Below are 26,553 nucleotides of genomic sequence, written 5' to 3'. Positions count from 1 at the left end.
TTTTCTAATTATGATTACTAGTATAGTCCTCTTCTAACTTTGATTACTAGTATGGTCCTCATCTAAACTTTGATTACTAGTATGGTCCTCAGTAGTAAGGTGGGATACCCTACGTACAATGGGAATTAGCATTACAGGGACCCCTGGGACACTCTACGTACAATGGAAATTTAACATGGCGAAAAATCGTGGGACACTCTACGTACAAGGGGAATTTAACATGGCGAAAAATCGTGGGTCACTCTACGTACAAGGGGAAGTTAACATGGGGGAATAGAGTTTGGGTTTGTTTAGGGACAAAGGGAATTGAACATGGGATTTTTTTTTTTAAATTTTTTTAAATTTAAATTTAAATTTAGGCAATTGAAAGGCTATCTCTTTTCGAGAAATATGGCTGACCCTGAAAAGGGCCTTTGGGTTTTTTCTTCTTTTAACTTCTTAACTTTTTCCACCATCCTCTTATTTTGTCCATCATTCCTTTCTTTTTCTTCTTTTCTGTTTCCGGCATCCAGTCCGGGTGGCCCATGGCCCGGAACTTCTCTTGGATTTTCATCCAGTTTGTGTTCAGTTTTTCTAGTTCTTCCTTTTTTTCTATTTTCTTCTTCTTTTCTTTCCTTTGACCACTTTTCTTTGATCTTCTTGACCTCTTCGGTCAGCACATTCCTCATTAGTTCTTCAGCTTTCTTAAGTTTTTCTAACCCCCACTTCGCGAAACACCAATCTGTCCATTCTGCAATGTCTTCTAGAAAGCACCTTGCACTCGTCACATGATCTATTGCTTCTTTTAACTTACCCACTTTCACATACGGTAGGTTAATTAAACCTCTGATTCTCTTCTCCTCATCCTCCATCATTTCTTTTACAATATTTACTGATAAGTGTAGGCTGGTTACTTGTCTTGAGACGAAGTCTTTTGTCACTGCATACCTCCATTCCTGTTCAACCCTTTCTGCTACACTCAATCCATCTACCATCCAATACCAACTTCCCATAAGATCGTTGTATAAAGCTGAAGCTGCTGGCATCTTCTTGTTTGCTTATTCCGTAGAATGGGCTCCAATGACCAACACTGTTAGTTTTATAGTGAAAGCGCGTACGTGATGGAAAACATCCCCCTAAAAAACATAAAATTGATCTTACCTAGATCATGACCAAACAACGCGCGGACGTGAAGGAAAACATCCCCCTACTTTCTCATTTCATATAATAAAAACCCAAACTATACTCTCCACATACGCTAAGAAACAATAAACAAAATCCATAATCTACTATCCACACAGTCGTACGTGAGTGGTTACAAAACCCAACTATACTCTCCACATACGCTAAGAACAATAAACAAAATCCATAATCTACTATCCACACAATCTTACGTGAGCGCTTACAAAACCCAAACTATACTCTTCACATACGCTAAGAACAATAAACAAATCCATAATCTACTATTCACACAATCGTACGTGAGCGGGTACAAACACAAACACACAAACACAAACACACAAACACAAACACACAAACACATACGCTAAGAGCAATAAACTAATCCATAATCTACTATCCACACAATCGTACGTGAGCGCTTACAGAACCCTAACTATACTCTTCACCTACGCTAAGAAACAATAAAGAAACCCATAATCTACTATTCCCACAAACATACCTGAGCTCTTACAAGCACCAACACACAAACACATACCCTCACACTATCTTAAAAAAGAGTTAGTGTTTATAATCACACTACTCTACCTACACACATTGGCAAATCGATCGTTATTTCTTTTCTAGAGTATTGGGTAGCCTTGAAAAGGGCTGTTTTTTTTTTTTTTTTTGGAACTTCATGGACACCTGGTTAATGGTGGCACCTTCCAGGCCTAGCGCCACATACACATCTTGTCCCCCAGTTACTTTTTACCTTTTTGGGGGAGAGAGCAGAGGCAGGATATGTCGCTTCAGAATCCCAATTTTCGCTCTCTGGGATTCTGAAATTTCTTCTTCTTCTCTCCTTTTCCTCCTCCTCCTCTTCTTTGTATCTTCTCTCCTCCTCTTTGTATCTTCTTTCCTCTTCTTCTTTATATCTTCTCTCCTCCTCTTCTTTGTTCCTTCTTTCCTCCTCCTCTCTTATCCTTCCCTCCTCCACAATGGCTTCCGCGGCCAGTTCATTTAATATGCGCCTGGCATATTCCAGATGCACATAAAGTTCCAACAGTTTTCCAGTCTCGTGTTCATTTTTGGTGTTGATCAATCAACAAGGGTAGCTGGACTGCCGAACGAGTTTCAATTGATAGTGAAAGCGCGGACGTGAAGGAAAACATCCCCTAAAAACATAAAATTGATCTTACCTACATCATGACCAAAAAACAACAACGCGCGGACCTAAAAGAAACACTCACTCACTTTTTATGCTACCCATCACTATTTTAAAATTTTTTATAAATCACTTCAATAGACTATCCACATACGCAAAGCAATCCAATCTAACCCCAAATTTACACCTCAAACACCAAAAAAAAAAGACATCATTTTAATCTACTATCCATACCAACTTACTTAACCACTTACAAACACAAACACACAAACACATACCCTCACATTTTTTTTAAAAAAGAGTTAGTGTTTATTTTCACACTACTCTACCTACACACATTGGCAAATCGATTGTTATTTCTTTTCTAGAGTATTGGGTAGCCCTGAAAAGGGCTGTTTTTTTGTTTGCTATGGCATTCTTTTTAGTTTCTAAGAATGCGATGTCCTCTGAGGATAGACTTTCTGGCGATAGGTCTGCTTCTTCGGAAAGAGAAGAAGAACTCTTTGGTGTCGATACGACAATCGACAAAGCCTCTGTCAGCTTCAGGTTGCTGCTGCTGCTCTTGTTGTTGTTGTTGCTGCTGTCTCTGAAGTCTGTACTTCTCTGTCCATTCTTCTTTTTCCCTGTTCATTTCTTCTCTGAAGAGCTCTTCTATCAGGTCTTCAGTGATTTTTAACATTCTCACATTCTCTATTTCTTCTGGCTTCGGTATCAGACTGTGTCTGACCCTATGCAAATTCACGTAGGCTTCGTTGAGTTTAGCTAGTTTGGAGCACATCTTCTTAGGAGGATGAGTCGACAATGGATGGTTAGACTGGAAACAACCCGGTCGTTAAAGTCAAAGCGCGGACGTGAAGGAAAACATCCCCCACACGGTTTTTGAGTCGCAACGTTTAGTGAGTGTCATGAGAGGGATAGTAAGAAATGAAAGAGCATCAATCCAACATTCTTATAGCTAAACAAAAGACAAAGGCATTTTTTTCAAAACACAACATTTTTATTCAAAAATCACTTAACACTAAACAACAACTCTAACATTTTTAACAATAATCCAACAATATAACATCAAACAATTTTTTCAAAACACAACATTTTTTATTCAAAAATCACTTAACACTAAACAACAACAACTCTAACATTTTTTAACAACAATGCAACACTAAAAGTTTCTCCACTAGGTAAAGAGGGATAACAGTCTTCCATGGTTTCTAGTAATCTAGGATGACTTCTCTCAAACTGTTGATTTCTATGGTATTATCGAATTCTGCATACAGGATGACGTTCACCGTTTCATCAGGGTCTCGGTCTTTAAACTGAATTTCCACACGAATCTGGCCGGATTTTATAGGGTGGAAATGTCCCTCGTCGCTGCCTTGGTCTGGAGTGAAATCGAAAGCCCACAAAGCGTAGCCTCCTGCATAATCCTCGTACGTAATACCGTGACTGGTATTGGTTCCTAACTGTCCGGTGGCTTCGTACAAGGACAAGTACGATCTCAAGTAATTCTTCTTTTTAAAGTCAGGTTCGAAAGGTCGGGTACACAAGGTCTTGCCATCGCGACTGACTTCGATTTTGGACACTCCAAAGTGTTGAAAGTAGAAAGGATTTTTTTCGGCAGCTCCGTTGAATGCTGTATTCTCGACGATACCAACGATCAAACGTTTGGGTAACTGTCCTTGGAACAGATGATCTTCGATCATGGATCGCTGTCCCTTGGGAATGGTGAAGGTTTTCACTTCCACGCGTCGTATGGGATACTTGGCGGTCGTTCTGCTCAACGTCTGACTGATGTCGTTTCCCACTTTAGGTAACACTTCCACACGGCGTACGTAGAGTCTGGCTTCTAGGATTTTGGTTTTGTAACCGTCACTATCAGCCATCAAATGGAAAGCGGCACTGCTACGATTCAGTCTGAGGCGGACATCCACCCCGTTCAGCAAATACTTTTCTTGCAACCACACGTCCAAATGCAAACGATCCATCAGTTCTAAACTTGTGTCGGCTCCCGTGATTCTCTTTCTTCGTTCTACAAATCCATCATTGTTGTCTTTCTTTTCATCAGTTTCCAATATTTCAAACTTGGTAGGTTCGTCAGCTTCCCATACCACACAAGCATTGAGATGAGTGTTCTTGGCATCTATTCCGTACGTCAAGAGATTTTCCAGGTAGGCACGATAAGGGTAAGTATCCATGCTGCTACTGACCAGTTTGTTATTCAAATACAAGTCCACTCCACTGAACAAGGAATGCATGAAATTGTTGACGGGAGCTACTGCTTCATCGTCTATAGCACCTCCAGTCTTATCTAGAATTTTGACTTTCAGGTACAAGTAACTGCTATTCAGATCGATGTAATCTTCGGGCTGTCCTTTGATTTCAAACTCGATGGGAGCGGAATCGGTCAGTGAGGAGACGGGGTGAAATTCCACCCACTGGGATTCTTGCATCGTCATCATCGTGGGGGGCATGGCAAACAGATCCAGTTCCGTCTTGGAACAAGCGCAAGATTCTCGGTGCATCATTTTTTTTGTCTCTTTTCTCAATAATCGAAAACGTCTAAGTCTCGAACGGTTCTTCTTTTCTTGGCCTTTCTCGCTTGAAGTCTGGTGAAAGGGTGTTTTCTTCGTCGTATCTTTCTGCCTTGTCCTTGCTGAATGCCTGACTCGGTAGCGTGCAGGGCATTTATAGGTGTTTCTCGTTGGCCTAAAATGTCTTTGCCCGTTTGCAGCAAGACATTTTTGCCTGCCCTCATGAAGGCTTCTTTAGGGTTTTGTTTGTCGATGACGACATTTTGGAGAAATTCTTTGCCTTGCGTCAGTGCCACATCTTTCAAGGCGTGCAATCCGCGTGTCACCATCGGTTTCGACACAGGGCCACCGAACGAAAGGCCGATTTTAACATATCTCCTAAGCCGTGTCCTCGCTGTCGAGCAACCCCTCGGTACACTGGATACATGACTTAAGAGTCGTGAGAGAACCGTTTTCGAAAATGGAGTTTCACCGTGACTTTTCCTTTGGTGAATGGAATATTTTGTCCCAGATCTCCTTTTATAGAAATGTTGACCGTGTCCAAATACGACTTACTGACAGGCAGATAGTGAGGATGGACAAATTCGCGGTGGACGTGGTAAGTGTTTCCACCTTCCTCGTCAGTGTTCGTGGCAGAATCCACTTTGAAAGGAATGACACGCAGTAACGGTACGGAGGTGTGTCCCACCACGTTGTACTCCACCACATCGGAATACACGAACATCAAATTCAGTCCTTGGTTCAGTTCTACCGGGGCACGAAATAACTTGCTAAAAGACTCGTTGTCGTAAACGATGGGTAATTCGTTTTTCTTCATCATGGTCTTTCTCATGTCCATGTCTCCGCCCAACATGTCAAACAATTCAGGACAAAATAAAATGGACAGGATTTTACTTCGTTCAAATTTCATCAAGAAGCGACGAGCTGTTTTGTGGTACTCCATGGTGACATTTTTGTTGACATGCTCCAAAGCTTTCAGAAACACGACATTAAACCTGGAGGTTATGGTGCTGACCAAATGTTGACCACTAAAATAATAGCCTGGGGGAATGAACAAGTGATAGGTAGTGTACTTTTGTGTACGGGTTTTCTTGTCATATTTGACATTGCTATCCATCCACTGTTGCATTTGCTCGTCATGAACTTCCACATCAAAAAAATTTTGATTGGGAAGGACATTGAGGACTTGGGTCGGGTGAATCATTTCTACTAAAGCCACTTCCCAATGGGCTTCGTGATCTAACTGGATGGCCTGAGGTAATTTGGCCGTGTAACAGCACAACGTGTTCTTGGGAAACACCTCCATGGAACTGTCACTGGGTAAAGTTAAGTAAAATTGGTTTTGGTGACTCATAATTCCAGAGTTCTGTGGCTGTCCGAGGGGTTACTGGACGTCAGAGGCGTGTCTCCGTCTAAAATGGGGTTCTGGTTGTGATTGAAGTGGTGACTGGCACTGGCACTGGACACAAGGTTCCCGGGGTTTCCGTTCGAGGTGAATTTCAGGGAGGGATTAGGAAGCAGGTAACCGATGCAACTGCTCAATAAAATGGTCCACAATTGTTTGTCTCCTTGTTGCAAACTCAAATTGGCGATGGCTGCCCCGATGACACAATACACCACGAAGATTTGGCAGAAAAAGACGATTTGCGTTTTAGGCACACGTTCTCCACACCACACCCACAAGGGTTGTTTTTGTAAATCTTGCACAGAAGAACTAGGTGAAGGAGGAGTGGTCGACGTAGCTGCGTCTGCTGTGTGAAAGGGCATGATGGTCACTTCTTTTTATAGTCGATGACTTGCGAAGCGTCGATCCAAGAATCAAAACTGGGCGGATATCCTTTCCAACGTACTTTGACTTCTTTGACACGTCGTTTGCCCACTTTACGGGTTCTGCGTTCGAGAATGCTTTCGATGTCGTACACGTCGTCTTCTTTTTTGGTGACACGTTGTAACTCGGGCAAATAAAACGTTCCTTTGAGCACTTCTCCGTTCATGTCTTCCAATTTATAGACGGCAGGATGACGGCCATGCACTCGTCCAGTGACGCGAAACAATTCGGTCGTCCAGTTAGGTAAGTAACCTTTGTCGAAAGTGCGTTTTGTTTTGCCAATGCGCACCCAATCTCCTACGGCCAACTCTCCACTTTTCTTGGGGACAGCCCTCGTCGGGGACGTACCAAACAGGCGCTCAAACACAAACACTTCGTTGTCGGGAGTCACGTCTTGCGGGGCACGTCCGATGCTTCGATGGTAAGATTGGTTGTACGCTTGCACCAGGTGCGGTAAGATGTCGATGTACTTCAGAGTGTGGTGATGCGTAAAATATTTCCACATGCGTTCTTTCAAAGTGCGTTGAAAACGTTCCACGATGCTGGCTTTGGTTTCGGGATTCTCGGTGGTAAAAAAATGAATGTCACGTTTCTTTAATTCTTTTTGGAAAGCTTGGTTCAGAAATTCGGTGCCTTTGTCCGTTTGCCATCGAAGAGGGTGACGACCGCTTTGTTTCAACACCCGTTGCAGGGCTCGCACTAACTCGCTGCTCGATTTGGAAGTCAAGGGCACGACCCAGGCAAATTTGGAAAAGACGTCGATGACACAAAACAAATATTTGTAGCCACGATTGTAGCTGGCCAAATGAGAGACATCGGCTAAATCGGCTTGCCATTGATGATCGATGCCTTCCACTCGGGTGCGACTTCTGGCCAACTTGCGTCGAATGGGTTTGTGTAAAGTGTAGGTAGCTTGTTCTTGTAACCATCGTTGCACTTGAGGTAAACGGAGACTTTTCAGTCGCGTTTTGGCAGCACGATACAATTTTATAACTCCTGCGTAACCTGCAGGATGGGAGGGATCGTAGTAAATGCTGGCTAAGACTTTTTCCATTTTTTTTTTGTGTTGGTTGGTGTGTTAATAAGACACCCACTCTTGGAGGATGCTACTCTTTTTCTCTTGGGGTATTTTCTTGGATTGCAATGCTTTGCGTGTGCGGCCAGCAATAGGTGTCGAAGAGGAGAAGGATGTCTGAGCGGGGGATATCGGTTCTTGTTTCACTTCTGTCTTCACTTCTGTCTTCACTTTCTTTTTCTCTTGTGAGGAAGAAGGGGTGGCCATCATCTTTTTAATCCATCCAATTCTGGAGGTAGGTGGTGTTGTTAACTTGCGTACTTTTTCTGGTGGAGTTTGAAACCCTTCCTCTTCTTCTCCTTTTTCTGTCTTGGTCACGGGTACTGGTGGTACTGGTACTGGTACTGGTACTGGTGACGGTGCTGGACTTTTCATCAAGGTCTTAAAATCTTTCAGAGTGGGTAGAGCTGTTTCGTCTAAAGCTTTCTGGTGAAAGAGTTGCAGTCGTTGCAAGAGTTGACCGTACTTTTGCGATTTTTCTGTTTCGGACAAATCTTGGCGATCCATCAAGGACTGCAATTCGTGTTGTAACTGGGACATCTCGCTCAAATGGGGATTGGGAGGTAAATGCGGGGTGTGTTGTTCTTGCCACCGATGGTATTCCATCCATCGTTTGTAAGGTACTGAAGCTAGTTTTTGTCCTTCCATGGGGTTGTCAGGGGTCGATTCTGAGATCTTGGAACTTCCGAGGCCTTTTTATCTTGCTCCCACCAGTCCTCCCAACATGGTTCCCAAGACTCCTTTCAGTATGGGGCCTAACAAGAGAGGCAAAATACCTCCACGTTGCACTAACATCTTCTTTTTTTGACGAATGGGAATTTTCTTTTGAACCATTTGGCGAAGAACGTGACGATGTTTGCCTAAGCATTGTTTCTGGTGTTTGGACAAAGGGATCGTGCCTTTCAAAACGTTCAAACAACATTCGCACACGGTATCGATCACCTCTTTGGAGGCTGTTTGAATGAGTTTTTTTCGTAGGGGTGGAGAAGCTTTGGACAGGACAGATAACATGTCCCCATGTTTGGCTAAACGTGGTGGCAGTCCTTTCCTTTTCTTTCCTTGGGGTTTTCTGGAGGGTGACATCTTTGAGTCTTCAGGAGCACCAAAAAAAACACTGATACCCGACTTGGTCACAGGCCTTTTTTATACTGGAACGCGTCGCCACTGATTGTCTTTACGTCGTATTAGTTTGAGGACAGGCATGACACGTCGTGCAGGGGTACTTAACGGACTAAATCGAGCCAGTTCTTGCTTGGACAAATCCAGCAAACTTTGTAACATGCCCGATCTTTCTTGAACTTTGATTTTGGGAGAAGGTACTTTGTGAGCAGCAGCCACTGCCACTAAATTGGAAGGTCCTGCCACTGGGGAAATTCTTTTGGGGGTCATCAACGGAGAAGTTCTTGGTGTGATCAACGTCTCCAAGTACTCTTCAGTTCTGGGTGTCATTAACGGAGAAGTGGACAAACGTGAAGCTGCCGGAGACGCAGTCACCGCCGTGGCAGGTCGTGGTTTGCGAGTGTAAGGTTGCGTCCTGGCCGAAGTGCCTCTCTTGCGACTAGTTTTCTGTGGACTTTTCTTTTTCTGGGGCTTCTTTTCTTTTTCCGGGGTGGTGGTGGTGTCTGGTCAGAGGAGGGTCCTGCCACTGGAGAAGTTCTCCTTGGGGACCTGGTCTTTTTCTTCTTGGGGCTTCGTTGGACTTTTGTCTTGGGTATAACTTTGGGGGCATTAGGATCCCATCTTAAGAGTAAGCGAATGATGACCCCTCCTAGAGTACCGCTCCCTCCAGGTTTCAAAATGATTTGTTTTTTGGTTTGAGTGTCGATGCGGGGATCGGCCAGTTGGACCAAAGCGACTTTGTTTCGATCGAAAAAGCGTTTGGTTTGATGAGGAATCTGAATGATTCCTTGGAGTAATTGACGTGCTGTCACCGTGAACCATCGTAAGACTTCTTTGAGACTAGCTTCTAAGACACGAGCTCGTGTTTGTGGATCTTTTTCTCGACTGATGCCATACAAGGCACGAATCAATTTGACGGGAAGATGCGACTGAAGGGACGTCATGTTCGCACTGAGACTGAGACAGACGAAAAAGGGTCTGAGGTTTTTATAGATTTTTTATGGGGAGTGAAATGAAGTCGAGGACGGAGACGTGTACAGGACAGGCCCTCCATCTTGGCACCAGTGGTGAAACAAGTGGGTACGAAATCGCAAATCCTCGGGGGTCGTAGGTTTCAAATCGACGAGTAAATAGGCGTGTGGCGTTTGAGTGGCATCGTCGTACGCCTGAGTCAGCCAAGGCGTTCCTAACTGTTTGGCTAAGACTTGCACTTGTGATTTATCTCGAGGGCTTTTAAACAAGACCACGTAATGCGCATTGAGACTGATGGTGCGATGGGCTTTACTTTGTTGAAACAAATTTTGGGTGATGTAAACGACACTGGCATTACGGTGATTCCCTTTGCGCGTGAACCACAGTTTAATTTCTTCTTCGTCTTCTCCTAACATGTCGTCGAAAATGACCAAATGGGTCAGACGGGAGTCAGAGACGATGCCATCGTCTTCTTTAGGAATGCCTTCCACAAACACGATGGAATCGCCTTGACTTTCTCGCAAGAGGCTGTACGCCGATTGCCACTCTTTGTAACACCACACGATTCGTTGAGGGGGTCGATCGATCAAATGATGTTTATGTTCGATCAAACGTTTGACGAATTCGGTTTTGCCTGAACCGCTAGGTCCAGCAATGAGCATGTTAAAGGGATGGCGAAGATACAAAGCCTCCCAACTGGCACGATCTAAGTGTTCGTCGATGACTTTGACAGTAGAGGAAGAGGGAGCAGAGACAGCAGAGGTAGCCATGGTGTGAGAAATGTCACTTGTGACACGAAAAACAAACAAGACAAGAGTTTATATACTTTTTCAGAACACGTTTATTGAATGTTTTTTTCAAACATGAATACGAAAGACAAAAAATACATAAAAGCCAAAGGCTTAAGTACAAGAATAAAAGGCACATGATAACCATGAACGTGGAATAAAAACAAGTGTCTGTACAACATGTTTTGGGTAAAGTTCTAACCAGTTCTATAGTACGGGTAAGGTCACACAAGTGTCCTCCCGAAAGGGTCTTTCAGGCCTATCCACGACAGTCCTGTCCTGGGTGACGGGTTCTTCTGGCACCGTCACTAACACGGGTTGAAAAGTAACTTTTTTCCTTGAATAACTCTCGTGCATACTAGGCCACCTCTTGTGTCCAAGCCTCAAAACCCTGGTCTCGGTGATGTCCAACATTTGACTCCTAACCAATCTGGTCTCTTCTTCGTCAACGACATGGTAAGTTACTTCAATGAACAATGAACTATCGATCTTGCCTAGGGTTCCTTTTTATATACAGACCAATACCGACGTGACCGTACGGTAAGGTGAAGTGATTGGGAAGTCGCACTCGCTTCTGGTATACAATTTGATAGACTTTTTCCAAGGGTCGACTGACGATGTGGTGAGTGGGTAAACGTACAATCTTGTTCGGTTGATAGGTGGTCACTTTAAAGTTTCCATCCTCTCCCGATTGCAAGGCTTCTTTCAATACCCCAAAGTTGACCACTCGACTGGTACGATGATTCAGAGTCAGTCCTTTCACTTTGCACGTCGTGTGCACTTCTCCTTGTTTGTCCCGGTATTCGTAGCCGTAATTTTTGGGACCACCACTGACGAAACTTAGAATCTTGTCGTCGGGATGCTCGTCTGTCCAGGCTCCTAAACGGTCTCCTTCGATGTCAGGGTGCTGTTGAATCGGGTGATGTATGTAAATGCAACTGTCCGTGTCAAAGTACAGGACGCGTTCTTCTAACAGTTCTAAAGCTTCGTACAATTTTAAGCGAGCATGAGCTGTCACGTAAGCCGCAATGATGACATTTCCAAAAGGGTCGTCTTGTACAAAGTCCAGATCTTCTTCGTAATTGACCAAGATCAAATCCTCTCGAACGACGTCCACGTGTTTCATGTATTTGGTTTTGTCGTGAATCATCTGGAAGTAGCGGGAAGGTTCTGTCAAATATTCTGTCTTGGGTAAACATGGTCGTTGTGCCATTTTATCCCACAAGCAATTTAACATCACTTTGGCAAACGATCGCCTGCCTTCGTTTTTTTCGATGTGGTCTAAAGAGATGCCTTCTTGTGCGTCGTATTTCTCTTTGAATTGTATTTGGTCTTCGGGAGTGTGACACCAGGAAGGATAGCCGCTGGCTTCTTGTTTCAGTTTCAAAAAGGCATCCACGTAGTCGGCGAAAATGCCTTTCTGAGTAGGGTCACCCTTGTGGTACTGTTGTGTCTTGGGAAAGTGGCAAATTTCGTACACTTCTAACAGTTGGTATCCCATGTCCAGAGCTTTGAACAATTCCACGCTGACCCAGGTTCCCGTCAAGGCACGTTCTTCCTGGCTGTGATGGCAAGGTTGGTCCTGGTTGCACGTTTCGGCACAAGTACGGCACAAGGGAAACATCAGTTTGCCTTGACAATGGTGAGGTAAGACGGGATGGTATAGGTTCGTGGGAGGCAAAACTTTACACTTGATCAAGCCTTCGTATTGTCGAATGTTTTTCAGGTCGATGTGTTCCGTGAACAATTGCGGGTGCCCTACAGGAAAGCGACAATATTTGCACACGTAGGGATACAGCGAACACACGTCCAAGTATTTGATTTCTTCTCCTTTCTCGTCGTCGGCTTGGTACAGCAAACAGGTGGCATTGGTCCTTCCTCCGTACAAACTATCCCTCGGGTTCAGCGGGTCCATGAACTGGTAACTTTCCACGAGGCGTTTAAACTCGGGATCGGTTTTCAAACGGTGATCGTACTCGTGTTCCCACATTTCCACCACTTGGTAACCTTGCTGTTCTAGCTTTAGGCATCGCTGACAAGTGTCCTGGTACAGGTCTTCCATGGTCCGTTGTAAAAACTGATTTTTAGTGTCACGGTCAGGGTAGCAGACGGGACATCCGTGAAATAAGCAACCGTTAAACTCGTACACGATCTTGGGGTTTTCTAAGTCCCAGCCATCTACCGAATACGTTCCGATGGTCTTTTCGCCTCCTCCGTTGCGGGCATGCTGAATCCATTTGTCTTCCTTGTCGCACAAGTAATGTAACCAACGTAGGGCTTTGACCGAGTATTGACGCTTGACATAGTGGGTCGTTTGAGGACTGATGACAGCCACGGTGTTTTCAGGCATGAATCGTTGGCGGTACTCTAAGGAACACGCTTTGGCAATGGTGCAAGCTTCTTTCAAAGGATCGACCCCTCCGTGTTCCATGAACAGTTCTCGAAATTTTCCACAGCATCGCCGTAAAATGTCCACGTCGGAACGACAATACTTTAGCATTTCTTCCTGAAAGTCGAAAGGGTCCGAGGCGTGAGCTTGGTACCAAGCGTAGAAAGCTTCTCGTTGTTCGGTACGCATGTTGTCGGGGTCGTAATAGTGAGCCTCAGGCAAATGGGGTAGAACAGCATGTTGATTGGCTTCCGTATTGAAAAAGTGTGGAAAGTACCCTTTAGCCATTTCTGTCATTCCAAACGTTTTAGGCATTCGGCTCAAAGGCATGGCCAAGTAACTCATCGAATCTTTAAAATGTACTTGTCCCACTTGCATGAAAATGATTTTGGCTCCGTTCAAAGTCACTTTAGGACGTTCGGTGCCTTGTTCCGCATAGTACCTCAAAAGAAACTGTCCATCGTATCCGGAGAAATTGTGAGCCATCACTGTGGCATGACGATGACAATCTCCGTAACGTTCGATGTCCTCTTGGCTCCACGTCTTGTCGATGGGGTCTAAGACCCACTGGGCAAAATCGGCTAACGTGTTTGGTCCCCGAAAGATTTTTTCACGCCCTCCGGGAATCTTGCTGCAGTGAGGGCAATGACTGAAGATAGGTTCTTGAATGCACTTCTCGCACGCTCGATGAGCCACGCAGAAATTAGGAATGTGAATGCCGGTCTCTTGCATGCATTCGAAATCGAAAAAGATGAAATTGCCGTTCTTCTTGTGACCGTCCTCTTTCTCTGGTGGGGGTTGGTATTTTTGCACGTAGCATTCGTGTTCCAAGTCCACGATGTGGTGACAAATGTGACATTTTTTCTTTCCTCGACATACGTGTGCCTTGGCATTGTTGGTAAGTATGCCTTGTCCACAGGTAGGGCACAATCTCAAGAGTTGACAAGCACATTTCTGCTGTGAACCTTGCGTCTTCAGATGTTGCTGGTAACAGGCAGGGCTGACAAACGTGCGCAGACAAGTTGAACAAGGCACTGGTTCTTCGCTCAGACAGGGTGGAGAGGCCAAACATCCTGGGCATTTCAATCCACAATGCTTGTGTTGCTCTCGATTGTTATAACCATAATCACATTTCTCACAATAATAACCGTATCCCAGGAATCCAGTGATACTGGTAATGGTATCGAAATGGTCATCGTGATGATAGACATGAATGTATTTTCCGTCCTTAAAATCTTGGCCTCGAAACAACAGAGGCCCGCGCATTTCTTGAGGGTGCACTTTCAAGGTGTAGAATGGAGCTAGGGCATCTTGCAATTTTTGCATCTCAGGAATGCCACAGGGTGTGTCTTTGGACAGTCCGGCTTGTTGTAACAGGAGTTCTGCTTCGTTTCGTTGTTTGGCTCGATAGGAACGTTGAATAGTGTTCCAGGTTCTTTTCCATTCTACCGTGTCGTTCTTGTTGGCATAGGTTCGTCCCACCACGATGGCTCGAGCTAAACACATCTGGTCTTGAGGGTTGTTAATTCGGACGAGACTTGTTTTGGTGTTGCGAAGGTCGTCCACCAATAACATCTTTTTGCGTCCTGTCCCTTGAGGAAGAGAGGCGTGAGCCATTTTCAGTGTGGCTTTACCATCGGTGATGTCAAACTGGTCATTAGATTGTTGTACGTGTTGAATCTTGTCCATGACTTTGGAAGGGGTCAGTTCTGCGGGTCTGCTAAACTCGATCCAAACAGGGGATTTCAAACCGTCGTGATCTATGGATAGTGTCAAGCGATCGTCTTCTTTGGGTTGACATTGTCGCTTGAGTGCAGTGAGCAAGAATCCCACATCTCGGTGATGAACCATTCTGCTTTCTCTAAGGGTACGTCGGCCTTGAAATCTTTAAACTTCACCGTGTAGGTGTAAGCCGTAGTTCTAAATTTTCTAGAGGAGCGCTTTTCCGTCTCTCGAATGGAATAGTATTTTTCAGGGTTGACTAAGGGTGACGAACTTGGTTTAGAGGGTTCGGATTCTGGTTCACTCATGTCCTCTTGAAAATCACTGGCATGAATTTGTGCCAAGATTTCAGCCCTGGTACGAGGCGATAGATCACGTTTCTGTCTCTTACTTTCTTCTTCTTCTTCTTTCTTCTCGAATGAATAGGATCGTTTCATCTTGAGTGCAAAACGTCAAATGACTCAAGTTCAAACACCATAGACTAATTTATAGTCTTGGCAAACCAGCGTATATAAAAAGGGTGTGTCTTGTCCTTTCACTATTCATTTCACTCTCAAACCGAGGAGAACGATGGAAGAGACTACCCAGATGGAACGTTTCGTCAGAGCTTTGCGAGGGGTCATTAGAAAATTCTCTTCAGACCAGCCGACGGACTACTCTCCTTCCTTTCGAGATAAGAGTCAGGATACTTGCTATATCTGTCAGAAGAAAGGGCATTGGTCTTCAGAGTGTCCAGACCGTCAAAAAAGAAAAAAAACAGGGGCTAAAAAAGACAAAAGTCAAGATACCTGTTATTATTGTAAAGAAAAAGGACATTGGTCTCCAGATTGCCCAAAAAAGAAACAAGAGGAGTCAGAAGAAAAGAAGGATTCTTCAGAAGAAGAGAGGGATTCTTCGGAAGAAGAGAGGGATTCTTCGAAAGAAGAGAGGGATTCTTCAGAGGAAGAAGAGGAAGAAAGAAGACAATTCTATTTAAAAGAAGCAAAGAAACAGGAGAAGAAAAGAAGAAGGGAAGAAAATGAGGAAGAAACGGTGAAGAAATTAAAAAAACAGAGAGACTAAACAAGGAGAAAGAAGAAGTCAATGAACTTTTAATTAAAGTGTTCTGTGGTGAATTGTGAATTGGATTGTAAAAAAAATGGATAAAAGAATACATGAATGATATAAGGTAAGTGTCTTTGAGTTTTGATTTTAAAATAAGAAGCTACACTCACGCACTCATACACAGACACGTACTATAAGGGTAAAATGGGTGGGGTTTATTTTTGAGTTATTGGCAAATTGAAATTGTATTTCTTTTCGAGAAATGTGGGTGGCCCTGAAAAGGGCCTTTTTATTTTGGTGTAGGGGTGAGTTTAACCAATCAACTTTAACTGCCTTAAGCCTTTGCCACGGCCAAGGCCTACTTCTGATGATTGGGTTGAAATCACTAAGGGTGGTACGACAGGCTTAGTCACAGGGTTGGCGTGTTTAGCTCGGGAAGGTCGTATTCTCTTTGGTCGTGATAAAGAAGTCTGATACATTTGTTTCAGACTTCTTAACTCCGCTAAAATGTCCAACAGTACCGTAGCCGTTTGATTTTCACCCTCTTGTTTCTTTGCTGCTACTTCTTCTTGCTGTTGTTGCTGTTGTTTTTTTCTTACCTCTTCTTGTTGCTGTTGCTGTTGCTGTAGGAGAAAAGCTTGTTCCGCTTCCTTTTGTCGTTGCATAAATTTCTCCAATTCTTCTTTCTGTCTCTGTCTAAAATTCTCCACTTGCGGTAATGAAGAAGGTAACGAAGGTTCCGGAACAAATTCTTGCGAGATAAGAAAATCCACAAAATCCCAATGTACCTCTTCTGAAAGTAAGTCTGGGTTCCCTTGGGCAGTCTCCCCTGCTGGTGCACCCCAATGGATCGTTTTCTGAGTTTCCGTCATGTTGAATCACTGTCGCATAGATTGACTGCACACAATCGCTAGCGAATCTATATAGACCAACTGACGTCACAGACTACTCTCTTCGGATTGGATGCGGGCTGACTGAATTTTGTAACGCGTGTTTGGATTGGTGAATGAACTCAATCGTTTCAATCCTACCTGTACCTATAAATAAGCGCAGTTCAGTGCATTGATTCATTTGTTCTCGTCGCTTCAAGATGTGGACCGATGTGCAATCTTCTACGCTTGTGTCTTCCATGATGTTCCGGACGGACATACCCATGTATGTCCGATCCAAGTGGACCGTTGTCCACAGGACAAACACCAGCCTGTGGATACGTACGATCTACTTTGAAAGACAAGGATGCCTGAAAAGAGTGCTGATTTACGGACCAACAGTGAGACGTAGCCTAAGGACAAGAAGAAGACCAATGCGGTACCCTTTATGTTAATGAATACATTAACATAAACCCAAAGGCCCTTTTCAGGGCCAGCCATATTTCTCGAAAAGAGATAGCCTTTCAATTGCCTAAATTTAAATTTAAATTTAAAAAAATTTAAAAAAAAAAAAAAAAAATCCCATGTTCAATTCCCCTTGTCCCTAAACAAACCCAAACTCTATTCCCCCATGTTAAATTCCCCTTGTACGTAGAGTGACCCACGATTTTTCGCCATGTTAAATTCCCCTTGTACGTAGAGTGTCCCACGATTTTTCGCCATGTTAAATTTCCATTGTACGTAGAGTGTCCCAGGGGTCCCTGTAATGCTAATTCCCATTGTACGTAGGGTATCCCACCTTACTACTGTCCTCATCTAAACATTGATTACTAGTATGGTCCTTATCTAAACTTTGATTACTAGTATGGTCCTCATCTAAGCTTTGATTACTATACTAGTCCTCATACTGATCCTCCTACAAACATTGATTTCTAGTAGGCCCTATGGTCCTAGTATGCATATCGACCGATTACTTTGCTCCGGCAATTATTTTAATGCCCATTCTGTCTTGTAGCTTAATGCATGCTAAGACACAATTTCATTGGAGCAATTAATCTCGCTTTCTTTTGGTTTCTCCCAAATGAAGTGCCGTGAAATTTCGTAATGTTTTGGTCATAATATGAAGATGCATAAATCGATAAACCATTTTTTCCTGTATTTTATCAGAGTTTGTGCTCTTTTTATCTCGCAATATAATGCGTTGTACAACACAATCATTTTAGTGCAAATAGTCCCGCGTTGTTTAGTTGATTGCCACGATTGGTGGTAGGTTTGGTCATCATCTGGACTTGTGGGCACATCACTTTTTTCCTGCCCTTCTTGCTAGAGTTTCTGACTTGATTGTCCTGCACGGAATTTAGGCTGTAAGACGAAATTCATGCAGTGTTTCTATGAATTGCTGTGAATCTGATTATTAATAAAGATTCATACTTTGACAAATCTCTATATTCCATTTATGCTTTGAAGATTCGCTGCGATTTGTTTACTTCTAGCTGGATTCAACTTATGACTGTATTTTGCAACTTTGAGAGGGCTATTGTGAGAGTGTTTATTATTTTCTTATAATCTTCTGATATTTATGTTGTCCAATCGTTTTGTGTACACTATTTTCAAAGTGCTGTGCTCTTCTGGGACATTAGACTCAACTCCAACATGGACTGGGGATCGGTGGGTGTGAAAATATATTTATGTGAGCACAATTCCTCAAGTGCTTCTCATTAGAAATACTTGAGAAATTGTGCTCACATACCTATTCAGATATGGCCGTATATCTTTGAAAAGTCATACAGATTGTAGTTGTTACAACTTGAAATTTGTATTCCAAATAACAGCCGCCGTTATATTACAACTAGTTTAACCTGTCCCAGTTTTTCTATATTACAAGTAGTTTGACCGGTTTCAACCCGCACCGCTCTGGTGGCCTAGTGGTTAGAGCGTCCGCCTCGGATGCGGAATGTCGTGGTTTCAAACCCCGGCTGAGGGGGCCCCGAGTGGCCGGGTGGTCTAAAGCGGTCGCCGTTACGGATCAGTGCCATCTTGCCTCTGTTTGCGTGGGTTCGAGTCTCGGATTCAGCCAATGTGGGTATGTGAGAAAGCTTGCCAGTAGCTTCTCGTGGGTCGGAGGTTCTTTCCGTGGTTTTCCCGGGTTCTTCCCCCACTATTAATACTGGCCGCCATGTATAGCCTATCGTGTGCTGAAAAATGGCGTTAAACCCTACAACAACGACAAACCCCAGCCGAGTCACACCAAAGGCTTGTAAAAACGGTACTTGGAGCTGCCTCGATAGGTGCTCAACATTAAGAGGTTACTGTTAGGGCTGGTCGGCCTGGTGTCAGGATAATGTACCTGGGCGGGACATCATGCTATATGCCTGCGGCATGATGCCTCAGTCGTAGACATCACCATAAACTGCCACACGGCATACATCGTAGCAGTATGACTATAAAATTGTTAAAGCTACGTTAAAAATCCAAAACACACACACACACACGCACAAACACACCTGTTCCAACCACAGCTTTTCCATATTACAGCTAGTTTTAACCTGTGCCAAGCACAGCTTTCTTATACGAATTTCACTGTATGTTGCTAGACATAAGAAAAGTGCAAGGACAATAATTTGCTCGTAACCAATGTCTGGGTCATTTTATTTGTGTTTGGGTCCAGTGCAAGTGTGCAACAATGTTTGGCTTGCATGAAACATGATTTAGTGTTCAAAAACAAAAACTAATGCTAATACTTTCTGTAATGTCTGCAATATTTCTTTTTTCAATGTATTCAGTTGCAGGTTTATTAAAAATAATATTCTCATTTTAATAACTTTTATGTTTCTCCAATTTATTAAGAAAAGATGCTATTTGTACAAAGTGTATGTGTAAAAAATAATAATTTACATTGATTAACAGCATTCCAAAAATCTGTGAATGAAATTTAAGGCCAATGCATTATTTATATCTCTTTTTGTATGTAAAGAATGTACATGACATTTGTGTGCACATTATTCATGTCTGTATATATCTGCATTCATGTACACTTGCGGACTTGGTGATGTAGAACAAGTCTGGTATGCCTTGAATTCCTACATGTTATATAAGGCGACCACCATTTTGACATGGGATGCATTCCATGATGATGTCCACAATCAGAAGAATTAAATGAATTAGGTTCATATAACATATTGGTATTTTTATGATTTTACCATAATATGTAGTCTTTTATGCCTTTCTCTAGAAGTCTTAACTTAATGAACATAATAAAGCAAAGATTGTACTGATGTGTGAATAAACCCTGCATATAGATATATATTTAAGCATACATTCATGTTTTTATGGCCATCTGTCTATATAAGTGTCTACATTTACATATTGCAGACTTGTACGGTTCCTCAAGGCTCGGAACTGGGATATAAATGCCTCTGAAAAAATGCTGAAAGAGACAGTGGAATACAGGAGACAAAAGCGACCCTTGCATATGGATTGTACATGGTGCCACGATAAACCTGGATTCCACTCAATGGTACTATGGTTTGTCTATGTATATCTGAGAATGTTAGTAAACAATGTAGTATAAAGGAAGATGTAACTGCAAGGTGAATGGATAGTGAATTCCTTCAGAAAGGATGAATGGGACATTTGTTTTGCAATAGCTTCCAATACAATAATTGTAATTTTTTAATGCATTTGGAGTTTAATAATTAAATATGCATGAAATTGAGGCAGCATCTACCTTAAAGTGCAGTGAAACACAATTTTGTCCAGTGATGTCTATTTTTTCTTGAGATTTACAAAATACGAATTCTGTAGCTAATTTGCAGTTTGAAGTAAAAGGCAGTAGGCAGGGTCATCCTTCTGTTAATGTATTTAAATTAATCTTCCTTTTCTTCAGTACCTAAACATTCATTTGGAAAAATAAACCCACATTTTTATTATACCCTGGGAACAACTGGAACATAATGGCAAAGCATTCTTCTTTTGAATTCTTTTTAAATACCACATTCTTGATTACTAAGTTTGTGAATAATTTCCTTTCAAATGTATCCTTAGTGGTTAAGTGGTTGAAGGAGCATGGTTTTATAGATAACTGAAATCTCATCTCTGTCTGCATGGGTTTGAGTCTTGGCTTGGCCAGCAGCTTCACATGGGTCAGTGGTTCCTCCTGAGATTTTCCTAGGCTCTTCCTCCAACAAATATAATGGCTGCTATGTATTGCCTATCATATTCTGAAACCCACAAAGGACATCACTTGCATCCATCTCTATTACTTGCTGTTTCAGCGCCAAGTTGGATTTGATCTGATAGGCAGACCAGTGGTATATTCCAACTTTTCCCAGGCCATCTGCCACAGAAATTCTGTGGAAGACTCCATTACCCACAGTACCTATATACTAGAGAATGCCAAAGCTTCAATGGGCCCTGGTGTATCTACATGGATATATATTCTTGATTGTACAGGTATCACTTTCTTCTTTCTTTGCTTGAAATAAGTTTGTTTTTCTCAAATATGTCATTGGCATTTATCCAAGACCTCATTACTCTTTTAAAACCCATGAAAATACAGAATTAAAGTTGGAACATACAGGAATGTTTCCAGCACACAAAAACTGGTGTTTACATAGACACGAAACCACTTTATTTAAAAATTAATGTATGGATTAACCAAAAGTGTACATAATGGGTAGCAGTAAAATGGCCCAAACAGTGTGATTCATATAGTTCTCTAAAGAAAGTGATTAACATTTTTGACATACCAGTTTTTTATGTTTTAGACATCTCAGATTTATTCAAGTTAAATTTGCCCTTGATAACCTCATTTTGGATGTAGTTGGTCTGGACTTTAAACCTAAGTACTATTAAAAATAACAATTCTGGAATTGAATTCCTGAACCAGTCTATATTATTTTGATTTATCTGCATATTTACTGAATCCTCACTATATCTGAAACTGTAGTGTCAAGATTATTTAAAGCATTTTTGAAAGAAACTATATCTTTAATGTTTCCAGAGGAGAGATAACTTACATATATAAATATTGTTACATGTTTAGGCTTGAATAAAAGTAACACAGGAAGAGTGAAAACAACAAGCTTTTTAAAATTTAACAAATAATTTATTTTCCTGGAAAAATTCTGTAAAAATGAAAAAATAAGAACTTACGGTTTCAAGAATCAACTCCAAAAATAATCTAAGTTTAATCCACGAATTATTTTGTAAAAGTCATAGCAACAAATGTTCTAATAATTTCAAGCTAGAATCCTGATCGAAAATCCAAGATGGATGACGATGATGTATGCTGTAGTCAGTACTGTGCTTATCTGTAGTTCCTTGTAGAAATATAAATAATGGCACTCCGGTGTTGGAAATTCAAATTAAACTTGTTAGCATTGTCCCTCCAAAATTTCTGTGTGAGCACTCCTCAAATTATTTCCAGAGAAAAAAGAATTCCTTTGAAATCCAAATGATCTGAAGATAATTAACTCAGAATCTGGCAACAACAAAGAAAACAACTTGATACCAAGTGTAAAAGCCCAAAACTGTGAGATCTCTCTCTAAAACAAAGGTTAAATTGTATTATAAGACGCAGTTTCTAAATTCCCCCAAGTTGCAAAATCAGAAGGAGGGGTCACATGATCATGTTTACACAAAATATGGCCTTGATTAGACCAATAATTTTCTCTAAGAAATAAAAAAAATTAAAAAAAAGTTGTTTACATCTTAAACCCAAAGCCCCCTCATGACTTTGACAACAACCAATCATTTTAAAATAAAAATAGAACTTTGTTTACTAATTTTGAATCAAGGTCAGCATCCAGGCCAACACCTGGTGTTTATGAAAAGAATGATTTAGGTCAACCAATTTTCTGGAAAAATATATCCAGTGAATAAATTTACAATAGCATATAATAGAATAAAAAATTTTAAACTCACAAACAATTAAATTAAAATAAATATGAATTAAATCAGATATATGTAACAATATATCATTTTGAAAATACATTACAGACAATCTTTACATTAAGAAACAATCTTGATATTATAACTCACTCCTATCAGTTATTCTATAACTTATTATAATCTGGGCCTGTGACATGGTTAGAAATACATTTCTAACAATAATCAAGACATGTTGGGTTTTAATCAATTGATTTTGTTACTGGTAATACTTAATGCTGACTCAAACTGATTAAGTAACTTGATCTGTTAGTCTGCAAATTTGTCCAGAGTTTGCAGGAACGTAATTAGGACTGGTCATTGGGGATATTTGGGTAGTGCCAATTTATCACCAATGGCAGCACATGTGCCTGAACAGAAAGACATAGCAGAGTTTTACCAAGAGAAAAACACATACTAGAACTGCAACCAGAATTCTTTATTTGTAAATGAAAACACTGAAACATTATGATGTACATGATCTATGTCTAGATGTGTGATAATGAGATTGACACTAATTTTGTAAACAATCATATTAAAAATTAGTGAAATGAGTTTAGTAATGTCATGTTAAATATGTAACAAGAAACCACTGATGGCAGCATGGCTTGCTCAGATTTGTTTTATCAAAATAGTGTAGTGCACTTTAGGACACATCTGTGTACCATATTACAACATGCAACAGTATCCAAGAACAATATGCCAGGTTATGTTGTTTGCTGCAGCATGAAAAATACAGCTCACATTTACCTAGTTCTGACTAAAAGACAGAATACTTCTTATATTGCAACTGCAAACCAGCTTGCTTTTTTTCTGTAGGTAATACCAGTTATGTCTTAAGCACTGAGGTAAATCCAAAGGTTAACAGTGATCACTGATGGTTGAAATAATGACCATAATCATATATATGACAAAACAGAAAAGTCAGCTACAGTCAAATTATGGGATATGCAAAATTTGAGCTCTGACTTCAAACGAGGGAGGATCTTTTAATAAAAATGGTGAAATTTTCATTGCAGCACATGTCTTCAGTTTTCTTATCCCAATAGTTTGGGTCACTATGCAAGTAAGTTTCATCTGTTTGTATGAGAACTTTTGTGTGATTTCTGAGTCAGGGAACATTATTTTGACTAGATCTGAAAAATGATATACCATAAACGGGAGATTATGTTTGACTGTAAAGATGTCAAATAGTATCTCTGCATGCCACTTTACCACTGTTTGATGCAGATCCCACACATATGGGTTTCGGGTCCCCAAGTGGCCGAGTGGTCTAAAGCGTTCACCATTCCGGATCACTGCCATCTCATCTCTGTTTGCGTAGATTTGTGTCTCAGACTCAGCTATCATGGGTATGTGAGAAAGTCTGCCAGTAGCTTCTCATGGGTCAGTGGTTCTTCCTCCACCAGTTATACTGGCCATCATGTATAGCCTATCTTGTGCTGAAAAATGGCATTAAACACTACAACAACAACAACATATGGGTTTCAGTGACAGCATGTTCATGGTTGCGTTTGTTAATTAGAGTAACATAATTTTCACTGATGCCTGTAGTACTCTTCGTGAAACATTTTGCATTATAAATCATGTGATTCCAGAAAAAAACAGCATAACAGACAAGGACTTAAATGCAAACTAAAGCCTATGCACTTAAGGCAGAGGGATAGACATACATCATCAACTAAAAAGTGAGGACTGCCTTGAAATCCAGCACAAAATTATTAACAGAACAGCTTTATATATATATATATATATATATATATATATATATATATATATATATTTGCTCCATTATATGTTTAGCTCATGTATAATGCACACCCAAATGCTTACTGTGCATGCAGATCTAGCTTCTATATTATTCACAATTGACTGCAACTATTAGTTTCTGCCCGTCAAACAAATATGCATTGTATTCTAGGATTCAAATCAGTACAGGATAAGATGATAAAATACACCCCTGGAGGATTAATATGAGATGCCAGACTGATCGGTGTTTATTCGTTGAATTTCTGTACTAGAGAAACTTAGATTTTAAAGCAAAATTTTAAGTGTTGAATCAGCACTGAAAGGAGAGAAAATATTGACTGGTTTTTGGAATCATATTTTAAGTGCACATCTTGCAATTTTATTACCTTGCCAGTTCAACACTAAAACAACCAATGGAAAATATGAGTCTGTTTAAAAAAACAATTCAATGATGTTAATTTAAATACCAAGCAATACTAAAGGGTAACTAAAACCATAAATGATGGCCATATTTTTCTCCTGCTGTATAGTAACATTCTTGTTTTTAGCATGAAATTTTGCTCTCAAGCAATGAAATATACCAGAACAGAAAGAGTAATTCTTTATGTAGGTTCATGACAAATAACAAGTCCAAATAAAAAAGGATGTGTTATTCTGATTACCTGACTGACCCTGTTTTTTCCTGCTGACCCTAGAAAAAAATTTGTAGATTTTTTTTCTAAAGTTGTTGAAAAAGAAAATATTTCAGAGGAAAAAAAAATTAACAAAGGGTTGTAAGTACAAAGTTAATTTAGGATGCAAAGTAGGTATTTTTTCTAGTTTATGCTTCATTAAAATGCATCTGGACCAACCCCTCCTCAACAAAACAACACACATGTACCAATCTTCATACACTAGTTTTGTTTTCATTGTAACCATAACCAAACATTTTTTTTATTTGGCCTAATCATACTCTGTTATGGTTCCAGTTTTCCTCTATTAGTAGGGGAATCTAGAAAGACCATCTGGGTTGTCAGTAGTATTTGAAATTGAAACAGCCTGTCAGACTGGTTTGTCAAATATGTGGAGCTAAGATGTTGATTGGTTTCAAACAAAGTGTGAAAAATGCTGAGGACTTCTTGTTTTCTTTGTGTACAAAAACTGCAGGCTATTGAGGCTTACTCTACACCCAGCTGATAATAATGGAGTCATCAAAATCTAACCAGCCAATAAGAACCTGATATGGAACAATTTCCCTAAGTACATGTAGAAGCTGAATTAAAATGGAGCTTAAGTAAAATAATCCCCCTTTTATATTTGCATTTCAGCCCTTGACCAAATTTTTGTTTTGTTTTTGTTTTGCAGGAATGACACTACCAGTATGCAATCCAAAATTGGGTTATGCTGTTTGGCAGGTGATGTCCAATCACTACCCAGAACGGCTAGGTATGGTCATCTGTGTAAACCACAATGCCATTTTCCAGGGAGTTTACAGTGCCATGAAAGTGTTCTTACCATCCACTACGGTGGCTAAATGCAAATTGGCTCGTTCGAAGCATAAAATATCAGAATTATTCCAGTCTCATTTTTCAGAAGAAATGACAAAATGGCTACTTGAAGAAATCCATTTGAACAAGACCAGACCCCTCCCTAGAAATCAGATTGAATTCTGGAATGCACCTTCTAAGAATAATGAGCATGACCCTCGTGGAACACCTTCATATGTAAAGATGTTTATAGAAGGTTTCCAAATGGAAGACAAGTTTAATTCAAAGATTCACAAACCACATCCAAACATAGTTGACAGTGCCACTGGAAAGAAGGTGATAGCCTCTGAGTCAACAGCTGCAAGTTTACAGCAACAAAGAGATGGTGAGAAAAGTCCTGGAAGTACAAATGCAAGTGATGATGATGATGAAAATAATATTGAAGCTATAGAAATAGCAAAGGAATATCAGATACCTGAAGAAGCAAAATCAGAGCAGGAATGATGTATAATTTGTGTCTATTGATCACATAACTATGTGTAACAATACACTGGATAAAAAACCTCATCACTCAGAAGATTTTAAAAAAAAGTTATTATTAAGTTTTTCTTACCTTTTTTGAACTTTGTAATTTTTTAAATTCTGGAACTTTGGAAAAATATGTGGCAACCAATATACTCATAAAAAAAATAATATCAAGAACCTGACATAAATAAAATGTTTATACATATAAATCGTTTTACATATATCTGTTTTAATTAACTTTTTTCC

The 26,553-nt window shown here is 40.9% G+C and overlaps 1 protein-coding gene across 5 annotated transcripts in view; it reads left to right on the top strand.

Moving 5' to 3' along the window:
* Window positions 1-26,516, top strand: part of LOC149782550 (phosphatidylinositol transfer protein 3-like) — a 49,489-nt gene extending 22,973 nt beyond the window's left edge. For 4 of the 5 annotated variants that reach the window (XM_089933984.1, XM_089933983.1, XM_089933985.1 and 1 more), the window contains 3 exons: window positions 20,012-20,156; window positions 20,914-21,091; window positions 25,661-26,516. In XM_089933984.1, the coding sequence (XP_089790110.1) occupies window positions 20,012-20,156; window positions 20,914-21,091; window positions 25,661-26,286 (949 nt within the window). In that variant the 3' untranslated portion in view covers window positions 26,287-26,516. Of the gene's footprint in view, window positions 1-16,893; window positions 17,079-20,011; window positions 20,157-20,913; window positions 21,092-25,660 lie in introns of those variants that run through there. The other variant, XM_089933982.1, reaches the window with a different exon arrangement.
* Window positions 26,517-26,553: the final 37 nt, after the last annotated feature.

Source organism: Sinohyriopsis cumingii, chromosome 15 (assembly GCF_028554795.1).
Source record: "Sinohyriopsis cumingii isolate HCF-2022 chromosome 15, ASM2855479v2, whole genome shotgun sequence".
In the NCBI taxonomy this organism is placed as follows: domain Eukaryota; kingdom Metazoa; phylum Mollusca; class Bivalvia; order Unionida; family Unionidae; genus Sinohyriopsis; species Sinohyriopsis cumingii.
The sequence above is the reverse complement of the archived record's forward strand: the minus strand, read 5'-3'. Positions and strand labels throughout refer to the sequence as shown.